At 38.4% G+C, this 26859-nt stretch overlaps 1 protein-coding gene across 2 annotated transcripts in view; it reads left to right on the top strand.

Moving 5' to 3' along the window:
* Nucleotides 1-26859, top strand: part of LOC139949054 (corticotropin-releasing factor receptor 2-like) — a 105574-nt gene that overhangs the window by 57632 nt on the left and 21083 nt on the right. For both annotated transcript variants that reach the window (XM_071947457.1, XM_071947458.1), the window contains exons 2-5: nucleotides 12431-12686; nucleotides 18751-18852; nucleotides 21029-21117; nucleotides 24535-24647. In XM_071947457.1, the coding sequence (XP_071803558.1) occupies nucleotides 12431-12686; nucleotides 18751-18852; nucleotides 21029-21117; nucleotides 24535-24647 (560 nt within the window). The remainder of the gene's footprint in view (nucleotides 1-12430; nucleotides 12687-18750; nucleotides 18853-21028; nucleotides 21118-24534; nucleotides 24648-26859) is intronic.

Genomic DNA, 26859 nt, shown 5'->3' with positions numbered 1-26859 from the left:
CCGGTCTCTCTCCTTTGTCTGTGGCTGCTTCACCTGGCATATTCAAACTCGACCCATTCCTTTTCTAGTGTGTTGACTCTTGACCATTCTCCTCTCACAAAAAGGAAAATGAAAGAAAAAGAATGTTGTCATAAGTTCCTATAGTCTTATAGGCACTGTACACCTCTTTTGTCAAAGACCAGTCTTCTCACTTGGTTGTATCCCAACGTATGCATAAAAAACAAACCTGCCAAAATTTGTACTCAATTGGTCATCAAAGTTGCAGGAGTATAATAAAAGAAAAAACACCCTTGTTGAATCTCGACTCTTCTCACAGGAAAAGAAGAGGAGAGAAGGTGGAGAGAGAATGTTGTCACAACTTGCCATCGTCTTAATAACCCAATCTTCAAGACCTCTTCAGATTCTATCCAGAACATGTCGCTTGTATCAGTGTTTGATCTCAACAACTACCGTTGACGACACTCTACCAGTAGACACAAGAATGTAAGAGAACATCATCTATTAGTGAATTACCCCTGAAGATGTGTTTTGTAAAATGATGAAGCGAACAGGAAGTGGGTCTGTGGTTTAGAATTCACGAAGAGGGTCAGTCACCGTCATTCCGGGTTCGTGAAGAGGGTCATTCACCGTCATTTCATTTAGAGACCACTTTATCTCTGCAACTGTATTCATAAAGAGGTTTAAGTAAGCCTTTTGAGTTTAGAAATATTTAAAGGTGTGACGGGAGAAGACAAGTGACACACTTACTGACATATAGGTAAGAAAATCAGAACATGGTTTGATTTTTTGAGAGACAAGATACATTCAAGTGTGGCATAGTTGATGTAACCCTCATGCGTCGTGTGGAGTTACACATGTGGAGTCATGCGTCGTGTGGAGTATGTCCTGTTCTTGAGGCTAGAATAATGGACTTGAGATCTGGGAAGACGTGCAGGAACTCGCGCACGGCAGAGGGTTGGATCATAGAGTGCGAAGCCCGTTCCTATAAGAGGCAAGATGTTAAACTTCTGCAGCCGATTGACGAATGCATTGAAGATGTACGCAAATTTATTAGTCACCTTATATTGATGTGCAACAAAAGTGTGTAAGCTTTGCATCCTTTATGGCATAATAGTACGACTTGCGCTAATATTAAACGTGAATCGGCTCGATTTCACAAAGCAATTCAATGTATCGCCAGACACATTGTCAGTATCACCATGGTGATTTGTATTTTGACGTCACACTTTTCTCTCGACTACGATTGATTTGCAGTTAAAATCAATCTTAGCTTTTTGTGATACCGACCTCTGGTCCATCATACAATTTTGTTCGCAGTGTTGGCTTTATCAAACCAAAGATAACACCTCCTCAAAGATGAAGGCAATAACTCCAAGATGCTCTGCTCTGTGTCTAAATTGACCCGGGTTCAACTGAGGTAACGTAATTGTGGATGTTGTGTCGCAAATTCTAATAAGAAAACACAGTCGGGACGAGGAAACGGCCAGGGTTCAATAAGTTTTAACAAAAACCCATTGATCCGTAATTGCATTGGACAGAGTCTCACGGTGACAGAAATGAATTGCGACACATGCCACAAGACTCTAGATGAGGGGGGAAATATGGCGAGGGGAGGCCGTGGTTAGTGGGGGCTATCAGAGGCGTATCCGGCTAGATAGACATCGACGTGACCGAATTCCTCCGTGGCACGGAGAAAGAGAAAGTAGTAGTAGTAAAAAGGTAGAGTGAAATAAACTCAGAGCAGACTCTCTTTTATCGATCCCGCTGCACTTCATTCAATTATCCAAAATCTTTGATTTGATTAATGGATGGAGCTTCACCGTCTGCCAATGTTGATCATTTGTTCCCTTCTGAAGTCAATCAACGCCTGGGATCCCCCTTCAACGCCCGCGATCCCATCAGCTCCAATCTCTGATTATAAAATCCCCTTCAAATACCTGTTTTGCACGAGCGTGTTATTCACCTCAGTTAATCGGAACGATTGATCTGCGAGCGCACCGTGAATTATATTTTATAGCAACAGATGTTGTTGTCTTTGATGTACTTCACATTTCACTTCATTGTTTGTTTTATTCGCTGTCATATCAAGTGTGCAAGTCAAGTCAAATTCGTGTGAGTTCTGGTGAAAAATAATGTATTCAACGCATTTGTTTTTACTGATAAGACAGACCCATATATATTATCACAATATATTTAAACTGTAAACATTTTTCTAAAAACAAGTGCATGCTGCACTAAATCGTGTCACCGAATGCAACCTGTGAACCAGATTTATTTGTAATTCAATGTTGTCAAGTAATTAACCACAAAAGACAGTCACTTGGTACAGTTTTAAACAATTTGGGTTTGAATAAAGAAAAACAAAATGTTAGCAGGATGTGAACCTGCGACGTCTGACTAAGTTTATTTTTGAATAAAACTCATATCTTTGGACATAACAATAATACTTCGAAGTAAAATGTTTCTCATTAATGCTTTATACTACCAAAAGCTGACATAGACTTCTAACCTTTTTTGTATTGCCGTTCTTATGAAAAGCGATTACCAATTGTCCTATGCCTCCCTTTAAATATATTTATTTATCAATCTAGTTTCAGATTTATACAAAATAGCTGCCGGGAGAAAGTAAATAATACCTTGTTATTTTGACAGTCCCTCATACTAAACTAGTCACTGAAATCAATTCCGCATCGCCGTTTAACTCTCAAATTTCAACCGCCTGTTCTGCTTTGAGCGAAACCGAACATTTTAAGGGGATGTTGTTCTCACACTCCCGACACCCTAAACGCTACTTTTGTTCAGTTCGTCTACGACGACGTTTTCGGCGGGGAAAATATTTATCAGACATTCACGAAGATTGTATACATTTTTTTACCCATGGGCGTGAGGGAGAAATCTACAGCAACTGTTGGTTTGTCTTCATATGTGGGTGAACAACAGGAGGTAGTGCTTTTTGCTTCTTTCGAAAATGTGCGCATGCTCAGAACGACGTGATCATTTTGAAATCGTATGGTATGCCTGCTTGCTGCCACAAAGCTTTCCAAAATTCCCCATCAACCGAAGCCACTGAACCGCCCAGCCGCCTAAAGCAATACACTGTAACATGCGGTAGGAAGAAACCTCGCTATAGCTTTTGTTTCTAGAACAAAAGGAACATCAGAATAAAACCTGAAAGTCATTATTACGCATTTAATCAATCTATCTCATTGTTTGATCATGACTCATTCCCCCTTCACAGTTGACTTGGTAAATGTCAACGCTATTAATGATGATGAAATAACTCAGCTCTTACCCAACAAAACGCTCATTGTAAACACAAATGAAATTGTCTTTCATGATGATGATATTGTATTATTAAACTGATGCCGTAGCAATTAAACCAGATAAAAGCATTGAAAAGCTATTGTGTTCATTTAAAAAAATAGAATAAAAATAAACGCAATACAAATTACAGGTAGACGTTAACGAAAGGCATTTACTGTTCTCTAGGGACAGAATATTACTTCCGAACAAATATTACCGAGGACAGAAATTGTGCATATACATTAAGCATCTGGTATCTTTTGAAATTTGATTATAGTAATTTACTGCAAGAATGTTTAAAACTATTTACCTTTTCAGCAAACTCGGTTGGTTTTGGGTTAAATCAGAAAAGAAATTTCAGTGTAGGTTTTCCGCGCTAAAGACAATACTTCCATATTTGGCAAAGATCGCCGTTTTGTTTATTTCGACTGAAAACGCTAGACCTTTCACTGTTTCATTTTGGCAAAAAGATATTTAAGGATTTTATGACTGTCATAAAACAATTTAGTATTTTCAGGTCGTGTTTCCTTCCCACTATAAAATATAAATAGAAATAAAACTGACAACAGCGTTCCATTTTTCCTCAATGAAATTTATTTAAAATTTGTTGAAAAGAAAAGAAAAAGGAGAGCCCAGGCTCCATTACTGTGAAACTCGGACGGGGTCATCCGTACCGTATAGTTCATTTGGAGTAGAGGACAACTTGCACTCAGAAACTCATATATTCTATTCTGATCTTATTCTATTCTTCAAAGTACTCAAAAGGGAAATGGAACTCATCGTCTACTAGCCTTTTATAACACTTTTATTTCCCGAACGTATTTCTCAGACAGTTATTAAAGCCAGGCGTCACCTTAAGATAACACTGAATATGCCTGGGTATTAAGGGAGAGGAAACTTTACTTCCCAAAGGGCTTGTTCCTTTTCTCAGAATAAAACATCATCAGAACATCCAGAAGCTAGTAATCCCGGAAGTGCCCAATTGACAATAAATTTCCGTATTCTATTCAATGTACTAGAGTGTGCATTCATGTTGAAGTATCTAAAGTAGATCCGTTGAGTTCCCAAGTTGGGCTTAATTCGTACTCGGGGGACTAAGAGTTTATCTGGATAGCCATGAGGTGAATGCCCGCAAGGTAAGACCTTTTACGAAACCAAAGCCCAAATAAGGTTTAACCGTAGAGTGTCGTGATTTAAGTCGTGATTTTAAGCTGGTAACGATATGTGTTGCCATGATCATCATATCACGTTTACTTTCACCTTTAGACGTTCCTTCCTCATGTTTCGTTCATATACATTCATGCCCCTTGTTGTTTTTTTTGTCCCCGTCCTCCTCAAAAGACTATGTTTCCATACTCCAGACTTCTCGATTTTCTTTTCCCAGCTCTAGGCCGCAATTCTGCTTTTCTGTGGTTAACAACCTTCCCCCCTTTTCACGAGAAGCATGCTTGCGAACAACATTTGAAGTTAAACACCCTTGAGGAACATAGAAGAAAAAGCATGATAACAAAATCTCTTCGTCTCGTCATATAAGCTAGATTTGATTTAAGAAGTGAACATGAACTTACGGCAATATTGTTGACCCGTGGAGCTGAAAGGTCTAGTATTGCTTCTTCAACAGACAGAGGAATAGTGTTACCTCGTTTAAGTTGAAGATACCTCCAAGCTAAGATACCTGTGTCTCATTCTGCATCCACTGTTTCTTGATAATCATACTCAACAAAGGGAAGATTACTTCACGACAAGATTTGCCAGAAAATCAATCAGTGGTTCTCACTAGACTTTACAGATGTATCTTTTTACAGTTTTCAAGCAAGGACAAAAATACAACTAGTAAAATCAAAAGTCAAGAAAATTTAATGATAGAAAAAGCGCGGGAAAACATGGTGCTATATTGGTTCTTATTATCAAGTAAAGCGGCTCTTATTGATTTTGCCCCTGAACACCTGTAGGTACTCGAGGTGGGGGTACACCTTGCTGTGGGCATCCTCGTCCGAGACGGAGAAAAACAGAGAAAAGTGGTTTCGAAAATAGATTTGGATTGGATTACGTGCACCATGGGCATTCCCCGTCAACAGCTAAATTGGAAAATCGAGATTAAAGCTCAGTGATGATTTAATTAGATTTTTTCTTCCCGCAGCCGGTTGAAGCTCTATACAATCCGTAAGCCTTAACGCAGATGTCAATGTGTCTTTTAAGTGGGGAACAGGAAAGATGAAGGAGGCGACTTTGAAGACATGGTTGTTGTTTGATGCGCCCTCTTTAAACCGTTATGGCTCCCAGGCATGTGATTCGAGAATGTTGTAATTGGGTTTTTATCAATGTTTTACCTCGGCCTCAGCTACCTAGGGTCTCAGCTAGCTCACAATGACGTTATCTACCACTGCCACGTCATTTTGAATTCTAGTTTGCAAAGATAATACACGCTTCATACTTTTTCTATAAACTTCAACCTGCAGTTTTTGAATTAAGTGTTTTACCATTTCTACCTTCATCGTTTTATACCTTTTTTCTGGTTGCCTCATCAGCTAGTTTGCAATGACGTCATCAACCACTATGCTGCTGTTCAGAATCTATTGGGGTTTGCACACTTATATTCGCGTCATACTTTATCTATAATCCAACCTGGGGTTTTAAATGGGTTGTTGCACTATTTCTACCCTCCATGGTTTTATTGTAGCTTGCTCGCAATGACGTCATCAACCAACGTCCTTCCATTTTGAATTCTAATGGAATTTGCATACATGCTTCATACATGTACATATTTCATATACGCTTCAACCTCTTTTTTTAAATGGGTTGTTGTACTATTTCCACCTCCATGGTTCTAAACTTTTTTGCTAGCAATGACGTTATCAACCACTGCCCCGCCATTTTGAATTCTAAAAAAAGAGTTTGTATATAATACACGCTTCATGCCTGCAGTTTTTGAATGGGTTGATGTTCCAATCCTACCTCCATGGTTCTATACTTTCTGCTGGATTAATGTTTAACCCCAGGAGCAGTGTTACAAAGAGTTGATTCCTTGCGCGATGCGTTGATCCATAAAACCTCCATCCCAGATAGCAATCGTAATGGCATTTTACTTTCTTCAGGTGTTTGGTGCTTATTCTCCCTCGCCAGATGTTTAAATTTGCCCTTATCTGACCACTCTATGCGTACTCTACAGGTAGGGACGATCGAGGTACACAAGCCATTACGCCCCTGTCAAATATGGCCTAGCGACCCTGACATTCATGAGAAATGTAGAAAGAGCTGACAAGGTTTTCATCTCGTTGACGGCGGTTATCCCACTTTGCGCTTCTTGCCCGAGATAAGTGGGGCACTTTGTGGCTGCGCTTTCCCGTTAAAGATAAACTGTTCGCTCAGTTGTGAAATAAATTCAACCATCCGTACTTGGTGTTGTTTTTAGTGCAGCAGCTTTCCCTTGCTAATGGTCTGAGTGTCTGATAGTGTTTAAAGACGGGGAGATAAATAGCTTATTTGATAAACGGCAAAAAACAACGATCACCAACAGTACTTCTAGCAGCGTTGCTAGATATATAGATAGATAGATATTCTAGATTATGGATGTAGGATAGATAGACCATTACCCAACACTGGGGATAAGTACAGATCGATTAAACAAATTTAGTTCAGACACAAACATTGATAATTGTAAGCATTAAGTTCGGAAAGTTACCAGTATCGGTTAGTGTATTTGGTATTGGCAGAAAGTACGCTTATAACACAGAAAATAGTAAAACACCTCAATTTGTTGCACTTCCGTTGAGATTTCTTTCTAAACTTTCCACCATTGATGTTGTCACATATTTAAACCGTAGAATTAACAAAAATCATTTTGGTGTTAAATTCACACCAAAACAGTTGGTTTCTACAGGAATTAGTGTTATTTTAACATCAGTGACTGTTGTGATTCTCTTTTGGGGATACCAAGCTCAGTACCTTTACGCACAGCACTTTAAGTATCTGTTCCTTAGCCTTCTGCTATTCTGGCTAACCGTTAGAAGATACACGAGATAGTGAGAGGTTGTTAATCGATGGTGCCGTCTGATTCCCGACTCGCCGGAAGCTTGATATGTAGTGTGGCAACACCCATAGTGTCAATTTTACCGCCCTGGCTTATACAGTATAGGCAGCTACAGCATGGTTTCACTGGATACAACTGGGTATCTTTAAGAACAGCACTTTTTGTAGCCGTTTCTTCGCCTTCTTCTTCGTTGGTTGACAAAGAGTGATCGATGGGGTCGTCTGATTCCCGACTCGCCGTAGGGTTGATACATGCTGCATGCGAAGTGACTCTATAGACATGTTAATCGTTGCCTATGGCTTAGCCTGGTCACTCTAAGCTTGATAGTAAGCTAGGTTTGCCAATGGTTACTTCTCTCCAGCACGTTTAAGCTTCGGTAATCCGTTTTCTGGGGAAAGCTGGAGATTTCTCTATGTATTTTCCCGAGAACCGAGATTTGACTTTTTTTTAATTTGGAACTATGAAATGTGATATGGTTAAGCACCTAAAAAGAGACAGTGGGACACTTTTCGACCATCTGTTATCCACATACAGTTAACCGTTGACATCGCTCCGCGGCTGTTTTCAGATGTCTGTTTGGAGGCTATTATACACACAAAGTGGGGAAATGGGAACAAAAGACGTCCACATAATGTAGGGGCCTGTAATGTAGGGACTATGAAGTACACACAGTGTTATTTATTAATGGTTTTATTTTTAAGGATATGATATTTCATTTAGGTGTACACAGCAAAGGTATGTCACAGAGTGACTGCAAACAGAACTATGTGTGTTTGTGTTAATTTTCTGGCGAAAATTTGCTCAATGTTTGCAAAGTGTTGCAATTAATGAGCTTAAAAGGACAGAAATTTCTTAAATGTCCTTTAAACCCCTTGCGAAAATGTCTCAAACATTGTGAATTTGTTGTAAAAGGTACCGACCTATGACAAAAACACATCCGGTTCTAAAATGATTGTGTGATGAGTAAAGCATGTCACTTTCTACATGTATGTCGAACATTTTTTTATCGCGTTGATTAAATCATGCGACTGTTTCACGCACTGATTGATGACAAGAACCCTACGGCTATTTTGTTTCCAAACAACATTTAGAGAGGAGTCAATTGATTTCGGAGGAGTTTTATTTGATTAAAAAACTTTACAAACACCGCCCTTTAAATACGCTTGACAGATTTGTTAATATTATACCTATTGGTATCGGATACCCGACTGACGTACTTGATTAGATTTGAAGCACTTAATTGCAAATTGTTATTGCGGTGTAATTCTTTCGCTGTCTTCAAAGAACAATTAATAATATTTGTATTCCTGACGGCAGCATTTGATATGATGCTTTACATGCTCTGGAGTCATGCAGTTAAAATTGTCTGTAACGTTAAAGGCAGTGGACACTATTGGTAATTACTCAACATAACTATTAGCATAAAACCTTTCTTGGTAACGAGTAATTGGGAGAGGTTGATAGTATAAAACATTGTGAGAAACGGCTCCCTCTGAAGTGATGTTGTTTTCGAGAAAGAAGTGATTTTCCACGAATTTGATTTCGAGACCTCAGATTTAGAACTTGAGGTCTCGAAATCAACCATCTAAACGCACACAACTATGTGTGACAAGGGAGTTCTTTTCTTTCATCATTATCTCGCAAGTTCGATGACCGATTGAGCCTTAAATTTTCACAGGTTTGTTATTTTATGCATATGTTAAGATACACCAACTGAGAAGGCTAGTCTTTGACAATTACCAATAGTGCCCACTGCCTTTGAAGGTATTATACATGATTGCCAAAATAGTCATATCCAGTGTCATATTTTGTTTGATCAACCACAGTGTACATGAACTAGCAAACATGTGAGATATGGCTTAGAGGCATGGACACTATTGGTAATTGTCAAAGACCAGCCGTCGATTTCACCAAACTCTTCCTAACTTAAGACTATTAGGACTTAGGACGAGTCCAACCCTGCACTGTAGCATGCAGACCTTAAGATTAATCCCAAGTTAGGACGAGTTACTCGTCCTAACTCTTTGTGAAATCGACCCCTGTCTTCTCACAGAGGGAGTCGTTTCTCACAATGCTTTATATTATCAACAGCTCTCCATTGCTCTTTACCAAGTAAGATTTTTGAGTAATTACCAAAAGTGTCCGGTGCCTTTAAGCTGTTGTGTGAGTAAAGAGAATTGGTGAATAAAAACATATACAATTTTCAGCATTGTAAACACATTGTCCCTTATGGTTGGGTTGTAACAACTGAAATCAACTGTTTGCCCTTTTTTTTTTTTTTTTTTTAGATTTCAGAGACAGTTTTTTTGAATATTTACTGGATTTCATAACGACAAATTTCACACAAAATTGTTTTTGCTTAAATTTTAAAATGTCAAATCTTTCAGACTATAATTTAACAGTTGACGTTTTCCTATACCAATCATGTTATAAATCATTTTAGCGTTTCCGTGCAACCGGCCTGTTCTATTTACAGCGTTTAATTATCCTGTTTTAAAACCATTTGTAATCGCTTTCTTCACAAGCTCGACAGTGTTGCGACCTAAAATTGGCAATAAATTATTGACGGGCTATTAAGAACTTTATTTACGTCTAGTTGTGACAAAAATAACATAAATAATTTTTGTTTACATCAGACTCGTTGCAAATGAGGCTTTGTAATTAATTGGTAATAGATTGCATTTTGAGTGCAATGTATTTTTATAAAATGCAGCAATAAGTCAAACATGTATGTTTGTTTAACTATTCCCACTCGTACCATTTTAAATAAATGCATTCAAATAAAAAGCTGTCCACAATTCTATTCAGCTCTTCTTTTTTAACAATGATTAACTCGTTACTTCAAAGCATCTATTTATACAACAAACATACATGAAATGTGTTCATATAGTATTGTCTAAAAAGCAGGTATCAGTGTGGTATGAGAACCACCCACAATGAACAGCTTGCGATATGTCAATAAGGAATTAGGAGCTATATTGACCACTCCATTATATCAATCAAGGGCACTATAAAGAACCATAGAAAAAGGCTCTGATAGCACTGTATGGGCTCGTGTTTGTATTGTGGAAGATGAGCAGAGTATACTGTTCGAAACGTCGAGACTACAGTGGCTCTTTTCATAGCAAACGTGCCCCAAATGAGATGTACACTGTAACAACAGCGTTCTCCTTTTAACAGTGGTCCGGTCAGCTGGCCTTAATGCAAGCTACACCACCTGATAGTGACCAGTGAAACTCCACACTAAGTGGTCAGGCAGGCTAGTTCAATGATGAAAAGCATCCTTAATGAAATGGACTAGTGGAAAACTGGACGGACTAGAGAAATAACAAACTGGTCCGGCTGGCTAGTCACTGATATAGTCAAGGGCAAACCCTATCTATCAGCAATGGTGGTAGTTTGTATACACGCCGTGCCCCTTCGATGTAGCTTCGTGGAATTAAACAAAAGGATGTAGCTCATTAATATGTAATAGACCGCCTGACCTATGACCTCATATGTTTACAAAAGACCCAATTCTGAGTCGGGCTGACCTCATAGTTTTTTTAACTGGGTTTAAGCTTGGATTGTGCGTCAGTCTGACCCATTTGTGGGTGATATTGACACAGTTTCCGGGTCACACTGATCCAGAAGTAGGTGAAGATCCCAGGGACGTACGTAGAACCGGGGTATGCTGACCTGGGAATTATTAGAGTGTATACTAGCCCTTCGGTTGAATTATTGCACTTAAAGACATAGGAGAAGCATGCACACGGAAACAGCTGTTACGTGCAGTCGTTGATTACCATAATAACACACCATCACCGATGTGTGATATGCTCTTTCAACCAATCACAAAACGTATTCCGCTTTATACACCACACTGACTTGCGCGTGACGGTTTTTGGTGTCCCCGGAACCCACATTAATTCTACTTTGTGTTCTAAGACAAAAATCGAGCAACAAAGTTTTACCGTACAATTTCTAAAGATAGGATATTCCCGTTTTCCGGTCAATATAATATTGTGTGTAATGTTAAAACATTGATGAAGCCGTGCTGGTCGACTAAGCCCGTTGTCTTAAAATAGTCAGTAGATTATTCCTTATGGCTAAACTTGCCAGTACAGGTTTGGTATCCAGGCGTCCGTTTAACATTAATCACAAAACTCTCACCATCCCTTCAAGTATTGAGTATTGATGTTACGTTGTATATAGAGAACTTTAAAAGCAACCAATCACAAGGAGGAGTTAGGAGCCTGTATTGTGCAGAAATAATCAATTAGCGCTAATGGCACGCCAGTGATGACGTCACCGCACTGCCTCCAATGCTCGAGTGCAATATGTTTTCCTAATATGTTTAGAATGCAATTTGCAGGGAATTATCTCGAACATACGATGTGCTCTACACGCCTTCCTATAGTGATTAGATGAAACGGGAAAGCGGTGAGGTTATATTTGCGTAGTGTGATATTGACGATACCACTCAACAAAGTGAAGTGCAGTAGGACACATGTTGGCGGCAGTACTCGGCACTATATATATATCACCCATAGACTTGTGGTATCCCCACGTTACGCCTCATTGTACGTACATATAATACCCATTTAACTGGCTTAGCATCAATACGATCCCCCGTGCACTTTCTCACGACAGCTAAACCGCTCATTTCTTCATATTAGATGACGGTTGCAGTTTGCTTGCCCGTGGTGCCGTGGCAATCTGACCCATCATACTCGAGAAATTTCTTTCAATTTGAACAGGGCCTACGGATTTCTTTTCCCCCGGATCTTGTTTATTTTCATCCCCAAGCTGGCCAGTCAGAAAACAGTAGGCTTCTCATATATACATTAATATATTTATATATATATATGTACTTCAAAGACTCCCCTGTTATTGATCAGGCCAGAGTTGCGGGATTGTGATCAGCCGTGACTGAGTAAACGTCATCCCGTTTAAAACGTCAAGACCACGGGTGCCTTGGCTGGCTCAGGCATGCTGAACACCAGACTGGGGAGATTTACCGCACATCCAAGCCGCTACTAACTTCAATTTAATTCATCGCCACCCCTTTTACCCGAACAGTCTAATAGAGTATACATCTTTTTTTATTCTCAATAGGTAAGTCCTCTCACATTGGATGAGGATGTTGCAGCATCAAGACCCACCATAGCGACTACAGAGTACACCGAGTTGGACACTTTTATTGGTACTGAAGAGACCTATACGGAGATTGCCACAGCGTGGGAAGAAGAAGACGCGCCCACCACAACACCTAAGGATTACGATTTCATCTTTAACTTCTTCAATATGGGCTTTGAGGAAATGTTTTGTGAGATTTCACATCGAGATCGCGAAACGAGACTACGAGAAACAGGCAAGTTATTTTAATGGTTCCTTCTTTTAATTGCACCGAAACATCGCTTCATTAGATCAGGAAAAATCGAAGGGACTTGAGGATGGCTGACTACACGGTTGGTAAAAATGAAGTCCGCGCCTCGGGCACTTTTTATTTCAGGCGTGTCAGCGTAGCCACGTAGTCTCAGTTATATAAAAAGCCTTTTGTCAAACAAAAAGGAAAGTCAGTCTTTAGCTCTCCTTAAAATTCATATTTGTGTGTCTACTTTTAAAATCGAAACAAACTAAGGAGAAGAATAAATTACAAATCGTTTCGTTTTCTACAAGATTTTAATAAGTTCGCATTGTTCATATTTTAAAAGACATTTTTGTAAATTCAATGTAATTTTGTCCAAATTGAATGTTTTAAATAAACCATGAATAATAAAATAACATGAAATCAACTGGGAATGAAAATTCAACAATCGAAAAGAACTTGCATTGCGTTTTAAAAGAAAACTCTAGTAAAAGTGAAATTATTCCTTCTGTTTCCACAACATTATAATAAAGTTTGCATTTACTCTAATATTTAATGCTATCCACAACTTCGCATTATGTAAAACAAATTCAACTAAAAGTGAAATTATTCTGTCTGGTGAAATTATTCTGTCTGTATTCACAACCTGGGAATTAATTTTGCATAATAGCCGTAACATTTAATGACACAAGCTTGCTTTCAACAGCTGGGATGCAAATATCGCAAATCCCACCTTTGCGAAAAAAGTTTTATTCACATTGGCCTTTAGACGCTTGATTTAGCAAACAAAAAAAACAAAAAAATCAGCTACATCGATGCAATTGTTTGACACTTCAATGCGTCCAAGGTTGAATGAAAATACCCGAAAGCTCTGAAAGTACTGTCGAATTACAATATATCAAAGTAACTACAGTTTGTTCGGAAATAATACAATATTTTCAGTAAATTTTTACTTGCACTCTGTTTTAAAATTAATCAAACACACAAATATTCCTTGAATGCTTGCATGTGGTAAGAATTAATCGAAACAGAAGAGAAATCAGTATGTTTTAATTCGCTATTTTGCCAATTTGTATCAGCGCTTTGCAAGGCTTGGCAAATCGGGCTTTTAGAAATGTTCGCTTATCCTGACAACATTTGTTGTGTATTGGGAATGAAGACGCTTACGTAACACACCATCTTAAAGAAAATTAAAAGCGATTGTCGAGATAGTTCTAGATTTGGATCTTTTATTCTAATAATGACTTTTCTTATCAGTGCGTTGGAACGACCAAGATCAAAACTAAACCTAAAAAACAACTCCGTTTTATTTTATTTTACTTAAAAGCGATTCTTAGAATGAAAATTTGCCCACACCTTTGAACTGTTACAATGTTTTAAATTCCAAATAGTAAAGTTTGAATAACGGTGTGACTGATATAGATAAATCAAAATCTACTCTGTAGAACAAAGTGATAAGCAAACATCTATGCTGCTTTCAAATTAAGAGCAGGGAGAAATCCACAATTCTACATTACCATGGTTAATCTGCAGTTAGTACGAATTTGTAGACTTGAATGATGATCAATTGAATGAAACATCAGTATTAATGTTAAAAATATTTGTGTGGGTGTTCCTGACGTAGAGTTATAAAATATTGATATCCATTGTGTGTATTACACAAAGGTCCGTGCTGAGTTTTGTTGATGAGATTAGTAAGTGAATTAATTATGCCTAATGATGGGACGGGGTATTCTGTCCGCATCATTAAGCATCATTCCCAGAACTACACTCAAAAGAGATCTATTTACACGGTGTCACTGTATGTTTCGTATAATAATGCTTAATTAATTTCGTGTTTTTTTGTTGTTGCAAGCTTTACTAACTGTGTACCGTAAAGACTGTGTTTATAGTTCAACACATATGTTGTACTACTTTTTAAACATGTTAAAATGATACACGTGTTTGTTATTTTGAAACCTGCTCACATGGTTTGTAGCGTTCAACCACACACAATAATCAGAAAAATGGGTACAAAACTTATGCTTAGCAATGTGTTGAAAATCTAAACACTGTTTTAAGAGTGTGTAGAATTTGTTGTATATGGAAACCACTTGCTAATGATCAGTGGTGCTGCACCTAATTTGTAAGTTGTAGTCTGACACAACATCAAAGGAGACAAAACAAATTGCTTTCTCAGTTTTAATTCGATATGTACCTAAATTAGTTTCCAGCATGCTCGAATTGTCTTCAGTTGTGTTTCTTTGTGACAGGCGCAAAATTTCTCAGATGTTGCCGAATGTTAATTTGTGAATTATCAAGGGGGAATGCCGTAGAATTAGTCTTCCATTTTGATTGTAAATGTAGGATTCAATTAGTTTCATTAGGGATTTGAGATCGCGGGTTTTTTGTTAGGGATTCATCTCAATTTAGCGTCTTGAGGTGAGTCTAGCGATAATTCAATGCCTGGTTCTGTTTTGGAGTTCTGTTTTGAAGACTGCGATTGTGATCTGGATTTTGAGGGACTTTTAGCTGTGCCGTTTTGAGCTGAGCACTGTGGCAGAGCGGGTAGACGTCGCAATATGGCACAGCAAGTTCTCTTGAAGCATTAATCCTCAGATGTGCCTTCTTACAAGGCCACTTGGCTCTTGATTTGAATCCATAATGCCGAGTTCTTAGAAGAAAGGAAATCCGATATTACACAGTTTCCGCGTAGCATTTTGTACATGTAGAAAATGCTGGGTTTTTAAAATATTTAGGGAGATTTTACTAACCGTAACGATGATGACGTTCATTGACAAAAACTCCAAACTTTCATTTAAAAAACCAAGCAGGTGGGGAGGTGAGGCTTGCCTTTTTGCAAAAACGTCTAATCCACGTTGAGTGATATCACAGTTGTACATGCAAAAGTCAATCCCTCCCTAAATAAATAAATAGAAAATAAAACGGCACACCAGTCTATGGTGACTTGTTTTAAAGGCACTGGACACTATTGGTAATTACTGACAAATAATTGTAAACATAAAAAACTTACTGGGTAACGAGCAATGGAGAGTTGCTGATAGTAAAAAAAAAAAAAAAAAAAAAAATGGTGAGAAACGGCTCTCTCTGAAGTAACCTTTTTTTTTGGAAAAAGGTAAGTGTTTAAAGACTTCGGGCCTGAAGCCATTAACTAGGCATCTGAAAGCACCCAATATTGCAACACATGTTTTTTCGTTATGCTCCTGCAACTTCGATGACCAGTTCTTTTTTTAATTTAAAAAATTTGTTTTTGGCTATGCATAATGTTGAAATAATTCTAGTGACAACCCAATTTCATAGAGCTGCTATAAAAAGCAAAACAAGTTCAGTTACTAAGCACGACTATGCTTACCAGATTAATGTTACCAGCCAAAATACCATGTTACATGATCAATGTTACACTAGTATCCCACTAACTTATGCTTAGCACCAATTATGTAAGCATAATAGTCTGCTTAAGCAGCTCTTTGATTTCACAAAGAGTTAGGACTCGTCTTATTTCGAGATAGGGCGAGTAACTCGTCCTAACTTAGGATTAATCTTAAGGTCTGCATGCTACAGTGCAGGGTTGGGACTCGTCCCAAGTCCTAAGATTAGTCTTAAGTTAGGAAGAGTTTTGTGAAATCGACGGCTGGTCTTTGACAATTACTAATCGGACTAGTGTTTTGTGCCTTTAACAGTGAAGAAACCCAATACTAGATGTTGAAAATGTAATCATCACATACGCTATGATGTTGATAGAAAGTAAGCGGATGTAATTAACACTCATGATGCGCTATCCCAGATGAGGGTTGGGCACAGCTAGCCGATGGATTTTATTTCAGTATATACATGTGGGTATTAAAACCCCTGAGATTTAAAAACGGACAAACTAGATACAATAAAACCCGATACTTGTTAATCGTTTATGGTTTTTTTATGAGCCACTTTGCGGTATTTGCCAACTTTCACCCAACGCTAAAATGTATTAGATTGTTTCAGCGTGTGATGTGCACGTCACACCAGAGACCGATTGAATCCAATTGCTCGGCTAATTTCCCGCGGGTAGCACCATGCACTGTAGGTAAACATCAAAGGCTGTACGATAACCACTTGAGACCGTATGGTTACCATCCGCCACGTTCAAGCCTAGAAACTGGGTCATTAGAATGTTAATTGACTGGCCATTAAGAGACACTAATTACCCACCCCCTGGTTATAGTATCAAACACTCGATTGCTTGTACTTTTGCAAGTGGTTCGTGCTTAGCGAACGTTTTTCATCTAGTAGTCGGATACCCATGTCGCCATCCACCCGATAGACATCATGTATGCGTAGGTTACTACGCCGTTGGCGGTGAATTTGTTATACTCTGGAACTCTTGGCGCCAATATAAAACAAACGCGCGCTGTTTTAAAACGGCATGGGTATGCCTACTTGCCGTCTGCGGCGCGAGGTCGAACATAGTTTACGATTCATGCCAGAGGCAAGTGGAATTCGTGACCAAGTGGGAAGGGTCTCGTTTTACTGGAACGTGCCCCAGTGATGCATACATGCTTTTCATAGGGCACTACTGTAGTCGGTTCGGTCTAGAGTAGGGAGTATTGTATCAACAGCATGCCTGGCCTATAGGCGTGTCTTAATGTAGCATGCATAGACACTGCTGCTAAACTTATTACCACTAATGGCACACAGGTCTGTATTTCTAAGGCACCTTTTTATAAAATGAACTATTCAACTTTTATTATTGACATCTTGAAGCAAGGACAATTGCAAATTAAGATTTACAGGAACTCTTATTTTCACATCACCTGAAGCGCCTTTGTTTCTAAATTGATGGGATATTCTGAGAACCTTGGATTGAAGTTCCTCAAAAGTGCAGTGACGGAGAGTCACACTTAAGTTTGAGCTAGATAGCCATGGTTTGAGATTCCGAACTAGATTTAGGTATTAACTCTCTGAAATGTAAACTCATTATACGTGCCGTTACTGGAATCTTGTTTGAATAATAAATACCGACACTAAACAGCATAATAGTGAAAAAAATTAGTGAAAATTCTTCGAAGCGCTTGTAGTAGAACATAATGCTAAAAAAAAACCTTTAAAAAACAAAACAAGTATAGCCCTCATATCAAACCCAACAAGAATAAAAATCAGGTCAGACCAGCTGTCGGCTCAATTACAAATTGTTAAAATATTATTAACCCTCAAAGATAACACTTTGGGCCTTGTCTCACGAAGCAATTTTTACAGGCAACTTGCAGGCAACCAACTGTAGTGCATGTTATGTTTGGTAGCACATGAATAATTCTGAATCACACCGTCTTACGATTCCCAATAACATTATGAGAATTTTAAATTTGAATGGCTTCTCTTCTTGGAGATTGCATGGAACTGGTTTTCCTATAAATGCTTCATGCGAAACGGTCCTTATACAGCAAAAACAAAACAAAATCCCCCAGAGCGAACAACTCTCTCAACATTGAGCAAAAAGACCAGTAAAAGCACAACCGCAAAATGTGAGTTTTTCTCTCCGCACGTACTCCCAGTGCAACAGGTGTTTACAGACCAATTAATAAGAACACCGACTAATGTATTTCAGTTACGTATAACATGGGAATATGCATTTTTACATGAAGATTAAATTCCCGAGGTGGAAAGAAGAAGAATTTTAAAGACTTGACCTTTCACATAAAGGTACCAATCATTAAACTGTCTCCACCCTCAAACCTAAGGTATAAAAGTCTCGCAAATTTTTTAATGAAATCTAGAGGCTTGGATTAATTCTGAACACCGTGCAGCTTTCTTTACATAAGCCACAGGGTGCAAGCTCACGTCCCAATGTTCCCCCTTCTGTACCTTTTTAGCATAATACATGAATCCTCACCGAAGATTCTGGCACCTTCTCGACCGTGCCCATGCTCCAAATCCTGGGGGAGGTATGCTGTGGGCGTTCCGGTAGACGCAGTTCCTCGTTCGGAGAATGAACACCATTCTAAAAAATCAACAAACTAGCAGGTGGCATTCTTATACATTTGCTGAATTCTTTAACATTTCTTCTTATTTTTTCTTGTTTATTCTTGTGTAGGAGTTCCTGTATGTAATACATCATATGATGGGATACTGTGCTGGCCTGCTCAGGCTGCGGGTCACAATGAAAGCATTCCATGCCCAGCGTTCAATTCAACATGTACGTATTGATTTAGCCTTGTAACATTTTATCTTATATTGTCTTTTGACATTCCCTCTTGTACCGATACTTTAAAACGAAAATGTGCCAAGCTGTTGATAGACCCATTCCAACTGTATGGGGATATGGGTTTATGATTTAGCCAAAGGGTGTCTGCATGCGTTCCGCGTGTGTGCGTTTTGAAGGTTTTTTGTTTTCATTTAGGTCCGTATTCAATTACAAATAAAACACGACAGTAGTTAAACGACTTTAATGTTACGTGTTTACATTGAAAACTAAAAATAATTTGAAAACTAATGTAAAACTATAAAGATTGTGGGTTCGAATCCTGACAACTAACCGCTGATTCCACCCACAACCTTGTGATTGCAAGTCATGCCGTCTAAACACTTGGCCAACCAAAGTGATTATGATCATTACTTTTGGGAGTGACTACTGAATGTATTACCTCCCTTTAATGAAACAATTTGGGAAACTTCCAACAGATTAAGTTATCTTATAACCGGATCCTGCATGCCTGACTAAACAGCTTTTGATGCGCTAGTAGTTCTTACGGACGAGCAAGCACCTTATCTTTCCTACACGGGGCCATGACATTTTCAAAAGCAATAACTTTCCAAATTGCTCCTGCAAACCTCGGCAAGATTATTAAAGTCTTGTACAACATTGTCGAGATTGTCCTTTTGTCTTCTTTTACTGGAAAGCCGGAAATTTCTAAAAGGTCCTCAAGCAGCAGTTGATGATATTATTGTATCCTAGAAATTTCTTTCAAATCCACTAAAATTCCTACATGAGACGTGTCAAGAACATTCCCTAAGGTATTATACACGATAAGGATACAACACCATTGATAAGTTGTAAAGTCCTGAAAGATTACTGATTAGAAAGTTCATACTAAAAACATGTTTTTATGGAAATATTTTTCTTTGAAACAAAGTCATATTTGATTTTTTTTTTTCTTTCTAAAACACTATTTAAAAAAAAGCAACAGCTGATTTCGGTAGTTACAACCATAATTAAGGACAACATCTACATGCTGAAAATAGTGCGTGATTTTCCACTTTGAAATAAAGTCATATTCGAAAAAAGAAAGAAAGTCAAAGCCCTTAGAAAAATAGCAACAGCTGATTTATGTTGTAACATACAGCTAGGACCTAGCTCTATGGATGTAACAACCAAAATTAACGACAATGTGTCTACATGCTGAAAATAGTCCGTGATTTTCCACTATTTTCTCTTGACTCACACAACGGGTGTTCCAACATTTCACAGGTTTGTTATTTAATGCGACCACACAAAACATGAACACAGTCTGCAGCTATAAAGTTTTGTAATAATTTTGTAATTTTGTAATAAATTTCTGCCCATCCTGTACAACTTTAAGATTCTATATTACTCTCAACCATGAGATGAAAATTATCCGTCAGTTTTCCTTAATGGCAATGGATTTTGCGGGAGATGTCGTAATACCAAAGAAGACTTCAGGCAGAGTATTTGACATGTTTTTTTTTTTATCATGGATGAGTAAAGTGTTGAGAAATAGAGTGCTGAAAATATTATTAACTAAGAGACTTGAAAATTGGCTGCCCGCGTCTCGCGCTGTAAAGGGTGAGATTAAAAATAAATGTTCACTGATTTATACAAAGGTCAGGCTGACCAGAAAAGTTGTTAAAAAGGGGTTTTAAGCTCGGATTGTGTATCCGTTTGACTCATGTCTATGTTAGTTTGACACAGATTCCGGACCATACTGACCCTAAAATGGGTCAAGACCCACGGAAACCCAAAATGTTTATATGGGTCAATTCTGACGGATTTCTTTGTATGAATAGACCTGCGTGGCAATGGACATACAAAAGAGTTGTTATAGTTCAATAGACTATTTACATTACATTGATAAAAAAGCTCGAGTCCCAAACGCATTTTTTCCCGCACTTTAGAGTTGCCTTCAATTCTCAACCATTTTCCTGACTTTTGTTGTAAGGATTCTATTTTTCGAATCGCTCCATTGAAAAGCACTACGACAGTGGCATTTTCGGATTACAGAAACAAAACATTGCGTTAATACGGACAACCACATTTTCGTCACAAATCTAGTAACTTTATGGATTTCTTCTGAAGTTGTCATGTTGTGTAACCTTTTTTTGAGTTGAAACACTTTTATGCTTGAATCTGATAGACGTCAGGGCGTACAGAGCTTGCGAAGAGACTGGTAACTGGGCGAGTTGGACCAACTACAAAGAGTGTCTGAAGACATACACGCCTCCAGTAAGTTGACCTTGAATTGTTTGTAGTTTTTATTCTGTGATATTTCCTGTATAATTATAGAATTCCATGTTTAAGTTCTGCTTGAATGTCATCTTTTTTATGTTTGCTGAACCAACACTTATCATAGGAGAATTACACAGGGTGCGACCTAGACTTGATTCAGGTCCCATTCTCGTGTGAGAGGTCCATACCCAAACTTACTATAAAACAACACGTAGCATACACAGTACAGTGCGCGCTCGCCGTCAAAATGTGGTCCCCCGCATGCGGAACAGGTTTTGGAAAATTGGAATGCAGAGCATCACAAAACAGTAGTTTCCTCGGGGTGGCACGGGATTGGTACTTGAGTCAAGTCTAGGTGCGACCGCAAACCTTAACTGTTTATTATCCCACCATGAATAGTTTAAAATTCTACTTAAAATTCTTTAAATTTAAAAAAAACCAAAAAAAACTATATATATAATTATAACCAACAACAACAAAAACAACAAATACAGATCACTCGGCCACACAGTTTTCAGAAAAGTACAGAGGACTCGTGAGGGTTCCGGTGTAACCTGTTTTTTGTTTTGCAAAAACCCATCCAATATAGCATTAAATGTGTTCATATGATCAATTTATCACTAAAACAAATGGTGCATGAAAGTGTTACCACCTTCCACATTCTTGCCAGCTATTCCATCTTTGAAACGGTGCAATCGATGAAACATTTCCATTGAACATTTTAATACCGGGGAGCATTGAAAGTGAATTGGAAAAAGCTCTCAACTGGAACGCACGATGTCCATGTCGACATGTCTTCGCTCTAAGATCCACCAGGTGGCAACTCAATTGTCCTCATTAATATATTCACGGTCTCTAAGTTGTTTGAATCTAATTGAGTTCATGCAATTTCTCGATAATTAAATCAACACAGGATCTGAAAATGCAGTAAACCGTTAATAAAGAGTTCCAGATTGCGCATTTTGCAAAGTGTTGAGGTTTATTATTTATGTCATGTGGTACAACTATATGCGTTCTTTGCGATAAAAGCACGTGCACTAATAACAATTTCAAAATATTCGAGATGATATCTCTAGGAAAGGTTTGCGGTTTCACCATGTGAGTCTCTTTTTGAGAAGTGTTGGTTCTGAAAAGAACCCGTGGTTAACGATTCAACGTTTCGATTCGTATGCGCCGATCGTCTTCAGGAGAACGCTGGCCTCTGTTGCTGGATGCTGCTTATTAACTTAGGCTTCAAGGTGCGCTATGGCAAACAGAAAATGTTCTCCAGAAAATCAATAGCTGAAAATGACATACTTGCTACGTGGCACAACCATACCACTTCTCCGTGATAAAAGCACGTGCGCCAAACAAAATTTCAAAACCTTTTAGGTGATACCTCCGATTTTTTTTTTAACATAGCTGCAAATGACATACTTGCCATGTGGCACAACCATAATATCGAAGTCTTATATAGCGCACGTATCTACCAAACAAGGTACTCAAGGCGCTGAGTATATACAAACTTTCAGAAAGATAGGTTGTTGCAGTGATGAATTCTGAGACCCAATTATTTAGCATTAAGCAGTTACAACCAGGAACACCGGGGCGAACCCCTTCTCTTTGCGATAAGTGCACTGGGTTCTTTTACATGCGTTACACAACACATGGGACCAACGGCTTTACGTCCCATCCGAAGGATGAAGCAATGGTTAAGTGTCTTGCTCAAGGACACAGTGTCACGGGTGGGGATTCGAACCCACACTCTGCTGATCAGAAACACCACAGTTTGAATTCGGTGCTCTTAACCGCTCGGCCACGACACTTCCACCATATACTCGTTCTACTCGATAAAAACACGTGCAATAACGGTCAAAACTTTCAAAACATTCTTTTGGTGGTATCTCCAGAAAATTATCACCGTAGCTGCAAATGACAATATACTTGCCAGCAGCAACAACCTCGGCCATATTTCAGGTATTCCGAGCACCATATGATTACACTGCTTGGTTGGGGTATATTTAGACAGATTTACCCACAACAAACAGTGCAATTATTGTCTCCTTTCATATCTCAGAAGGCTTATGGTTTTTGTTAATTGTTTTGAATCGTGTTTCTGTACTTGTGTGTAACTTCGCCTGAAGAGTAATAAGATTAGCAATACATCTCTCAAAGGATTTAGCTCAGAAATGCTGCATTTTTTTAGCGACCATTTTCTCATAATTGACATCTTAAAATTGTCACCTTTAACTCAATAATCTCTGGATGATATCCATTCTGTTAAGAAGATTGCTCTTTTATTATATAAGAGATGCTATTTCTTTTTAAACGCTTAAGAAACTCCTCGAAGCTCACCTGTCCAGGAGACTTACTAACCATTTATGCCGCAGCGCCTGGGAGAAAACCTCTAAACTTAACCGTTTTTAAATGACTTTAGACTGATTGATTGGTAGATATGTTTTAAGTAGGATTGCTAACTTTGCGTGCGTATGAGAAACGTCAGGTGAGACTAGCACTATGTGAAAATTTCTTTAGAGTATAGTGTTGGTTTTGAGTTGTCAATCACCGTTTTTTTCGGAACCAACACTAAAGATTTACACACACGGTGATACCGCAAACCTCACCTGATTCATTACATTTGTGCACTTAACTGGTTTGTTTTATTTTGCAGAAATTTGTTAAAGTTTTTCACCTTCGCTTGCTGTATAACCTGGTTTTTTTTTTCAAAGACTGAAATTGTTTTTTTAACAAAAGTATTGGATTGCCACTTTCGACTTTATTGTACAAGTTTGTTACTCTGTGTTGCTCGTTCAGGCATATGAGTATGGAGTAAAAGTTTGATACTTGGTAAAATCTGTTTTTCTCGGAGAGGTATTTGAGTATGGTAAAAGTTTGTTCTTAGTCATATTTCTGTTTTATTGTTCAGGTATTTGGATATAATAATGCACACGTTATGTAAGTAAATAGGATTTGAGGCATTGCATGGTGGGGTATCAATATATATTTGGTTTGCGGTAACACCATGTGTGTATCTACTTGCCAGGTAGAGTTGTTCTTAGGGAACTGTCTTGCTTTATTCTACTGCCGTGGAGACCAATTCCGAACTGACTCCGCGGCAGTACAGTTATTACGATCCTATAGAGACCAATTCCGAACTGACTCCGCGGCAGTACAGTTATTACGATCCTATAAGCTAAAGTAATAGTCCAGTCAAATTTCTATACCATCCGCCCTGGTAATAGTTATAAAGCAGGACAGTTCTTTTCAGAACTGAGAAGTCTCCCGAACCTCCGATTATCTACTCCACGGCAGTAGAATAAAGCAAGACAGTTCCCTAAGAACAACTCTACCTGGCAAGTAGATACACACATGGTGTTACCGCAAACCAAATATATATTATGTAAGTAAGTCCTTTTTTTTCTTTCTCTTATTCAGGTATTTGAGAACCCCCCATTGAGCCACCAGACCATGCAGTACGTCTGGATGTTTGGATGTGTCCTCTCACTCATCTTTCTCGCAATCACACTCTTCATATTCTGCTATTTCAAGTAAGTCACATGATGTGTCCCAACATGCGCTTTATTAAATCGAGCTGTGTACAAATGCCTTCAGGAAGTCCATGAGAATGTTGCTCGTTTCAGAAGTCACATGGTCTACTCTAAGATCTGAATGATTAACTCTGTTGAAAATACTATTGTGTTTACTTTATTTATGAACTTTATTGTACCCAATAAACCTGAGTTTATTTTTGGGCAATTACTGTACAACAGAGGTGGTTGTTTTCATGCGGTGCATTGGTATACTACTGTCCCTCAGTTCAAATTTCACCCCTCACTTAATCCAGTGATTGATTTTTAATAATGAAAATTCGGTCTGGATCAAGCTGCGAAACAATTGGGCTGGAAACTATAGGCACAAGTCATCTTTCCATACCCACGTAAAAGACAACACGAAGGCACAATTTCATTAGCGGGACCACGCCAGATCCAGGTACCGTCGTTTTTCGATATTACACGGCATCTCCTCAAAGACTGCACCGGTGCGGTTAATCAGCCACAGATCTGCATGTTTGATTAAAGTTTACAGGCTAGTTGTGTTCTAATATATTCTAATTTCGCAAGATGATTCTGTTTTGGGGATTAGTCAATCCATAAGAGCTTAAGTTATTAACCGCAAGCCGGTCGTACTGCAACAGCTCAAAATTATTTATGTATACTGATTTATAATATATGGGTCAGGTATAGGAATTTAGATAATAGAAACACAGTCAACCATGTTTACGTCAATGACAAACTAAAAACATTGAGGGCATTTGCTATTCATCAGTATTAGATTCTATATTGACATCGAAAAGTGCACACATTTACACCACCATTAGTCAGGCTCCATTTGCTTAAACCAATAACGGTCAGTTAATATTGGATACAACGTCTGAAATCGTGAACCACGTGTCTGATCTAAAATTCAAATCGATCGATCTGCTTAAACTGTAACAATTCCAACCGCGACACGATTTATACGCTCTCAACACCAGGGAAGATGTGTTTCCTATTAGGCATCTAACACACGATTAACCAACGCTGCCTTGTTGACTTGGCCTAGCCTTTCTATTATCACAACATTTGTTTTTACTTCCTACGTATGTTGCGGGCCGTTTGATGTGTAACGCAGCATGCTTGGTCGACATAACGTTCAATATTCCTACGGGGGAGTTCGGTCAATAAGGAAGAACACAAGCCACGCGAACCTCTTAACACACAATATGGGATCATTTGTATTCAGCTCTCCTAAGTGAAAGCCTCTGTATAGTGCAATGTAGAGTTTCACCTCGAAATCTTTAAGGGATAGTTGTACTTTTTTGTAGAACACAAAGCACAATTTCCACATAATTGCAATTAACTTAATTAGTTGAAGATAATTGTGACAGAAGCTCCCCTTAAAATATTACTAGTTGTGAGAGATGCTGTAATTCTTGAGAAATTAGTAAAACACTGTCACGAACATAATTTTCGTCTCGAAGGACGGCACGTATTTTACGCGACTCTACTGAAAAACAAATTGCACTGTGATTTGCACTTAGTTCTCAAAAACTTAACGACTAAAATGAAGCTGAAACTTCTACAGATAAATTATACTTAGTGACAAAGGATCAACGTCATGACCAACAACGTGATATACCAAAGGAGGAATAAAACCATTAGAGGAATAAACTTCCAAGACAAAAGAGTTGTCGTATTTTGCCTTCTTAGAACCACCACTACTGAGAAGAGAGTCATTCTAAAAAAAAAAAGCATATTTGGGAAACATTCGTGTGTTCTTTCGTTTGTCATTACATCAGTTTCCCATAGTCTTTGTGCACAAGTTTCCTTGTTGGGCACCGCGGTCATTAGATAGAAATTCAATGTGGAGACATTTTACTCTCTCTTTTGTTTTAACCTTGGTCTCCATACGGTACCGAAAGTGAGCACACACTACTCAAAAGAGGTTGACATTTTGGGACTACCGCAAAATCTCACCTGATTTATCCTTGTTTATTTGAGATACACCCTTTCTTGGGAGAAAAGCAGCTTTTCAAAAAGATTTGTTTGAGTGTCTATCATTTCTGCTTTCCAATTTATACGATGTGTGATATCGCCAGTCTAGTTTGTGTTGCGCCTTTGTATGAAGTGACCCAGAATATAAACCTACATCATTCAGACGTGTTTTGTCTTCCAAGATTTAAATTGTCTTACAAATTTGCTCATCTTTAGAGAGACACAC

The sequence above is a fragment of the Asterias amurensis genome, chromosome 16 (assembly GCF_032118995.1).
Source record: "Asterias amurensis chromosome 16, ASM3211899v1".
In the NCBI taxonomy this organism is placed as follows: Eukaryota; Metazoa; Echinodermata; class Asteroidea; order Forcipulatida; family Asteriidae; genus Asterias; species Asterias amurensis.
Note: the sequence above shows the minus strand (reverse complement) of the source record. Positions and strands in the feature narration are given on the sequence as shown.